Here is a 7,763-nt window from a genome sequence, read left to right on the forward strand (position 1 = left end):
TGTGTGTGTGTGTGTGTGTGTGTGTGTGTGTGTGTGTGTGTGTGTGTGTGTGTGTGTGTGCGCGTGCGCGTGCGCGAGAAAGCGAGATTGTGAATGTGCAATATATAGTATTGTCTTAGTTTTACCAGTACAATTCACTTCTTATCACTTGCATACTACTGCACCGAAACCCTCATCCATGCCTTCATCACCTCCCGACTGGACTACTGCAACACTCTCCTCCCTGGTATCCCCACCAAACTCACCAACAGATTCCAGCTGGTCCAGAACTATGCTGCCAGAATCCTCACCCGCACCAGATCGACTGAACACATCACACCAATCCTCATCAGTCTCCCTGTGCAATCCTGTATTGACTTTAAGACACTCCTCTTCACCTACAAAGCCCTCCACAACCTGGCAACCACCTACCTCTCTGACCTTTTTCCAGTCTATGCCCCCTCTCGCTCCACCCGCTCCTCCTCTGCTGGTCTCCTTGTCACCCCCTCATTCTGCCTCTCCAACATGGGTGCCCGGGCCTTCAGCTGCTCGGCACCCAGGCTCTGGAATGCACTACGCCCACACATACAACATGAAGCCACAGTCATCTCATTCAAAAACCTCCTCAAAACACACCTCTTCATAGGAAGCCTATAACCTGTAGCCTGTAGTCTATGATTGACTCTGTCCCACACCCCTTCTCAGTATCCATGTGTCCCCCCCAAACCAAAACCCTTACCTAAAACCCGTCCCTTTGCCTATTCCCAACCCTACCCCCTAAACCCTTACCCTAAACCCTTCCCTTTGCCTAAAGCCAAACCCTTAACCTATCCTCTACCCAAGCCCTCCCTCCTTATTTTATTTGTCCTGTTTTGTCTGGTCCTTTGATTTTAAATTGCACATTAATTGTTACACTTGATTTGATGTAGACCTACTGTTAATGGAAAATGTCCTTGAGTGTCCTGAAAGGCGTCCGCCAAATTCAATGTATTATTATTATTATTATTATTATTACTACTGTTACTCCTCCATCTATTCTACGCTCTATCCATTTCAATCCCTCTCCTTCCCTCCGTCTTTCTCTCCCCCAACTCTCATTTAATTCTGTCTCTCTCCATACTCTCTGTTCTCGTTGTATGCTGTTCTACACATTTCTCTCCTTGTCTTTTCTATCCTATTCACACTAGGCTGTCCCTCACCCTGTATTTGACTGCTAACTCTCCCTTTCTGCACTCTTTTCCTTATTCAGCCCTTTTGTAACCCCAGTCATTATGAGCATGGGCACATGGCACACAGTGGATATGTTAGGCGCCAGACTCCCCTTACCTGTCTCTTGCTCTGTCTTTCTCTTTCTCTCTCGATCTGTGTGTGTGTGTGTGTGTGTGTGCGGTGTGTGTGTGCGTGTGAACCTGGAGAAAGCACAATAACCCTTGATATTGCCTGTCTTACTGTAAGGATCTAATGGTATTGCTATGAGACTAGTGCTGGGTTAATAGCCCTAATATAAACATTTAACAAACAAATTAGTTGTAATAGGCTCTTGACTGTATAACACTGAACGCTCGAGCCATTTAGTGCATTAAAAACAAATGAATCCAATCTCTGAGCTGCATGTCATAGAATGAAAAATTGCTAAACCCTCGCCAAAAACGTACTATAATTTCTCAGCATACCAGTCAATTTCAAAGCACTCTGACTAAGATTGTTTATATTATTCATATCAACCAATGCATGGCATTGTAATTAACATTTGAGACGCTAAATCCATCACATCATTGTTGCTTTCTTCGTGTTGATAGAGTATTAATAACCTTATTTCCATCCAGACAGAGTGGGTTTATACACCCTAGAGACAAAGGCTACACACTGATATTGAGTGGGGCGGTACAATAGGGAAATCAGCTGAATTTGAATATAAATGCATGGTCTATCATTATTAATCYGAGCTCTATTGTGTAATAAGTTGGATAATTTATTAATTGCTCTATAATTTATCAATGTCRTGCKGCTAATGAATTACCCAAGATYCCCTGCTGAGAGATGTGGTGCGCCACAGTTTTTAGATAGGCAACATGGTAGAATATTGATAGAAACTGCACTCCAATTAATTACATCATTAGYGCAATCCTGCTGCGTTTGAGAGTATGTGGCAAGCATGTGTGAACATACACCTTGAAGCGTRAACATGYTCTCCRACTCCTAAAACCTCTCTCTTAGATGGGAGGAAATGGAAGGGGAACATTTATTCAATTTGTCAAGTAATAGGGCCAATGTCATCTATTAATAATATGTCTTACGACCCAAATCCTTTGTGAGATGTGCAAATGTTCAATCAATGAAGAAAAATAATTTTGAGATGGTGGTACATTTGGCCTAATGATGACTTTTATTTTGAATGATCCATAATCTCATTTTAATTTCACGTAGGCTAAACAGTGGCCTATGTCTTTATATAAAATAGGTTACCTACTTTAAGATGCACTCTCAAACTTTTGTATTGTTTCAGCCAGTAGTTCTGAAAATGGTGCTCAAGAGCCAAAAGTTGTCCCCGTTTTTTGTGTACTACCTCATCAAATTGTGTACCAAGTCATCTATTTCGTGTAACATATTACATCAAAGACAGTACAGTATGTAGGCAGAAACTGCTTCTCCAATAGAAATCCCTAATCACACTTCTAGGTGATATCATGGTGATGTTGGCTAGTGGGCTGAAACAAGTCACTGGGTCTAAAGGGAACTGCAATGTGCTGGCCGTCAAATCAAAGGCACTGCTTCGATATAATGTTGGTTTTGAGGAAAATGAAAAGGTGTCAGTTTGTCACTTTCACGAGGTTGGAGTAATAATATGTTCAACTACTTAAGACGTTGGCTGGAATCTAGGTTGTGCCTTTAGATTTCAAGAAAATTAACAACTAAGGAAAAGAATGTCACTTCTTTCACTGACTTCTCAAACCCCAGCCTGCTCTGCTTGGTTTGTTTCGCAAGTGTTCCCAGGAAGTCTTGCGATGTTGCACCTCTGGGTTTAGAAACTCTGTGGTTACATCCTGCAATATTAAAAAAAAATGTTTTTTTTGCAATTCGTATGATATGTTAAGAATCCAATTCTTACTATATTTTACGAATTTGTTGTGCTTAAAATCCTGGATTAGGCAACTACCCAGTGGGCAAAAACGGGTTTAATCAACTTGTTTCCACGCCATTTCAATCAAATAAATCAATGTGATGACATTGAATCAATGTGGAAAACTGATTGGATTTGAAAACAATTATCAACATAAGGGGATTTCGTATTTTTTCACCCAACTTTTAACCTAAATCCAATGACATGGTGACATGTTTTGTTGATTTCACCTTGACGTTACATTAGTTGCCAACTCAACGATAACTAGACGTTGAACTGACATCTGTGCCCAGTGGGTAATAACTCTTTGAATACTTTATTATAGCCTACAATTCACCTGTAGACTACAGTCTTTGTTCAGTCAGAAGCGCCCAAGGTTATTCAGTGTGTGTGCCTTTACAAAGCCACAAGGTCGGCCGCTCTGACACAAAGGTGTCACAACAGAACTGAACACAACAAACATCAAAGAAGCAACCTTGCGACAACACTTGAATTTAGCCTACGTCATTCAGTTTTTGTTCTTGATGCTACAATTTGCCTCTAAATTTGCGAACTTAGATTGTTGCTCTATATATAGATATAAATGTAAAGCATGATGACGTAAATTTGTTTAGAAAATTAAAGTCTAGGCTAAAATTTTGCACACAACATGGTCAATAAACATGCCCAATAAGGCACTTAGTTTCATCTTGATGTTAGTTATGTTTATCTCATTAAAAGCTTTACATTTACCAGGACTCTAAATCCTGTGGTAATTACAGATCATTAATCACAACATAATTTTGATTGAGTATACACCAGGTTGCACAGTGTGATACCTGAACTGGCATAGGCTACAGTGCACTAACGTCGAATTCTGTTGCCTGCAATAATCAGCTAGTGGTCAATATAAAATTCTAGAAATTCCTTTTTTTTTTTACTCAACCTCAACCATTAAAATATTGACCACACGTTGCACTGTGTCTCATGCCAGGTAGCCTATTCGTCTCGCCTTTGTACCGTTATTAAGTTATCTTTTTTTTTAAATTTTAATAACATATAGTAATGATCGGTCAAAGAGAGTCCCCCTTTCGTTGTCCATCAACAAATAACTTCAGCAATGGATAGAATACGCTTCAACCGAGGAACTCCAATATGGAGATTTGAGGCACACTTAATGTACGGGACCGTTGTCCGTGGCGCAGCATGCTATCCATGGTAACCGCTCACAGCGTACTCACTCACGCGGGTCTCTGCCCTGGGAGAGGGAACCTTGTCGGGTCCAGTAGCTTGTGCAACAACGTATGCACGGTTAATTCCCTTCACTTTTCGCCAAACAAATGAGTGGCACCTGTCTGAAGGAAGAGGTAGCCTAGTAACGACGGGGGTGAATGGACATGGAACTATGGACACAGACACACATATGACTGGTGTAACTTTTTTACACTGCTGGGCACCGCCGCCCCTTCTTGCTTACCAAGCACGCTGTTCCGTTAAGGAGAAGCAAGATAAAGCCGTGGTTGGAACGCATTTTTCTGSSGMGCKYAGTGCCTCAGATTCCCGCTTCAGCCCGAAGTCAGCTTTCATTCACGAAGACGCTATTCCTTCCGCACTGTAWTCCCCAAAGCTAAGATACGGTCCCATGTCCAACGCAGGCTCAGCTGCTACACCTGGGCACCTTCAACACGCGCCTTCCTTTTACTTTTCCCGGKGTTGAGTCCAATCACTATAACATTGGAAATCCATGAGAATGTACCGCATTACCATCCACGAAAAATAGTGTATGCAATTCCTGCTCAACCTGCAACARTGTGAGTGAGAATGAAGTAGATGATATRTAGTCGGCTGTATCAGWGTATATCCACCGGGGTGAAGCCTAGTTGATGAATGGAATCCTTGGCGTTGCTCATATCAGCGTGTGTGGACTGACAAGGAATCGTATACTGGCATTGACGTTTAAACAGTCTCTCTCTCTCTCTCTCCCTGCCCCTCATGCGTGTGCCCCCAACTATCTCTCTCTCATGCCCTCACACTATTTCTCATCAGCAGTCAAGCAGAATATAGTCAAACCCACTGTKGTKCTACTAAACTAATTGACTGGTTTGCACTTTTGCACACATTATGTCAGTGGAACCAAGCATGTCATTATGTATGATGATGATGGCTGCTGTTTGGAARYACATTTAATCCATTTAGGGAATTAAGCTATTGATGCAAATGATTGGAATAAACTTTTCTATGATCTTCTGTAGACTAACAGACTGTCCCTGACYATTGTGGKTCACCTGCTGTGTGYAACAGGTGGTGATCGTSACCATGTMACAGTCACATTTCAGTGTTAACCAATGCCAACACACATGGGGCATRCATAACATTTTCCTCATTGACATCCTCAGGACAGGAACTTTCCTTTTTGGTTAGGGCCGGTTCTGACTTTGTTATGTCAGTCCCAAAGCTGAATTGATCCSTTTTCATTCTGATGGACACATGAACGCTGTGAGCAGYTTGTTTGGCCCTGATGTAGTTTCCTGCAGGGTGTCTAGTCAATCTACAGCCTTGTTGAAGCTTATTGATGTACACAGTGAGCCTGGAGAGCACACGTGCGTCACCGGGTGCTGTGTGATTAATAAAAACATTTCCTATAACACAGTTCATTAGGAGCAGGTTAATGGGCCGGGAGAGAGATTTCTTAATTAGCCACTATGTCAGCAGGGCTGTGTCAAACCTGACATAGAGGGCGCCAGCACCTCACCTGATGCACACCAGTATTCCCCAGACCAGCTTCTCACATGCTTCCCTCTGCCTGTCTGGTCGCTGCAGCCGCCGTGCATTCAAAATTCGAATTATAAGTGAAATAGGATTACATGATAGAGCACTATATTGGTTGGAGTCTGGAGAAAAGTGACTCAGTACATATTTACACAAACACACATTTCTGCTGCTGGCATTCTGAGTTCAAGTCTTGAATAAAACTAGAACGGAGAATATATTGTTACACATGCAATGACTTATTTTAGCATTGAGCCTCTGCTTATCTTGAGTGAGTAAAGAAACTGAGTTATGGGCCTATCAACATGTGGGTGGTGAATGCGTGTGTATGAATGAAACAGTGCTGATTTAAATACTTTATTATGGCTGGTGTTCCACTAGATAGTGGGTTGGGGAGCTGTGTATCCCTTTATAGACAGGTTGTTGCTTCTTCCATGACCCTCTGTGGTACACGGGCCGCCTCTTTTTATTTTTACCTTTATTTAACTAGGCAAGTCAGTTAAGACAAATTCTTATTTTCAATGACGGCCTAGGAACAGTGGGTTAACTGCCTTGTTCAGGGCAGAACGACAGATTTTTGTACCTTGTCAGCTCGGGGATTCGATCTTGCAACTTTTGGGTTACTAGTCCAACGCTGCTAACCACTAGGCTACAATTGCCGCCCAATCTGTATTCTGCCCCTCTGAGGCAGAATACAATTAAAAAGAGGAAGTTTATAGAGTCTAAAATAATCTAACAGACATCTAGAGCCCTCCTGAAGCCTGGTACTCATTCTTAACCTTCATCAGCATTTAGTGGTGCGTAATGAGAATAGAAAGGGGTCTATTGGAGAGTGAGTGAGAGAGTGAGAGAGTGAGTGAGTGAGTGAGTGAGTGGGTGAGTGAGTGAGTGGAGTGAGGTGAGTGAGTGTAGGTGAGTGAGTGAGTGAGTGAGAGTGAGTGAGTGAGTGAGTGAGTGAGTGAGTGAGTGAGTGAGTGAGTGAGTGAGTGAGTGAGTGAGTGAGTGAGTGAGTGATGTGTGTGTGTGATCGGATATGAGAGAACACATGTCAGAGCCTTCTCTTTGATGTCTCAGTCATATGGCTGATTGACACACTCCATAGAGACCTTATCCTCGCAGTGACCTCTGACCTCAGTCTTGTATGAGGGTAGAGTCTCTGGGCATCACACATTTATAGCTAATAACCCCTTGAACTGAGATCAATTAACCCTGTATCGGCTTAATAGATAGCCAAACAAGCTGGATTAGCAGATACAGATAACTCAGTCACAAGGTCAAAGGGTAAAGTAACAGAGATCCAGAGGAAAGGAGGAAGCTGAGGAAAATATACAATCTATCAGATAGAAAAAAAGGTAGACGGATAGACGACGACTGACAGACTGAACCGGACTGACATGAACCAGACAGACAGACAGAACCAGACAGACAGACAGACTGAACCAGACAGACAGAGAGAACCAGACAGACAGACAGACTGGAACCGGACCGACTGAACCAGACAGACAGACAGACGAACCGACCAACTGGAACAGACAGCAACAGACAGAACCGGACCGACTGAACCAGACAGACAGACAGACAGAAACGGACCGACTGAACCAGACAGACAGACGAAGACAGAACCGGACCGACTGAACCAGACAGACAGCAGACAGAACCGGACCGAGCATAGCCACAGACTGAACCAGACAGACGAGCAGACAGACAGACAGACAGACAGAACAAGACGACAGAACCAGACAGACAGACGGAGAACCGACCGACGGAACCAGACGACAGACAGGCAGACATATAGACAGACTGAACCAGAACAGACAGAATTTATGTTCTTATCTAATGAAGTGGAAGGTAGAGCCGAGCAGTGAGCAGCAGCAGTAATATGCTGAAGTGGCCAGATATCCAGTAGTCGCGGGCC

The 7,763-nt window shown here is 43.1% G+C and overlaps 1 protein-coding gene across 1 annotated transcript in view; it reads right to left on the reverse strand.

The window, feature by feature from the left end:
- Positions 1-5,072, reverse strand: part of LOC112078151 (neurexophilin-1-like) — a 22,436-nt gene extending 17,364 nt beyond the window's left edge. The window contains exon 1 of the mRNA XM_024144470.2: positions 4,557-5,072. Coding sequence (XP_024000238.1) covers positions 4,557-4,610 — 54 coding nt within the window. The 5' untranslated portion in view covers positions 4,611-5,072. The remainder of the gene's footprint in view (positions 1-4,556) is intronic.
- Positions 5,073-7,763: the final 2,691 nt, after the last annotated feature.

Source organism: Salvelinus sp. IW2-2015, unplaced genomic scaffold (assembly GCF_002910315.2).
Source record: "Salvelinus sp. IW2-2015 unplaced genomic scaffold, ASM291031v2 Un_scaffold5317, whole genome shotgun sequence".
NCBI lineage: Eukaryota > Metazoa > Chordata > Actinopteri > Salmoniformes > Salmonidae > Salvelinus > Salvelinus sp. IW2-2015.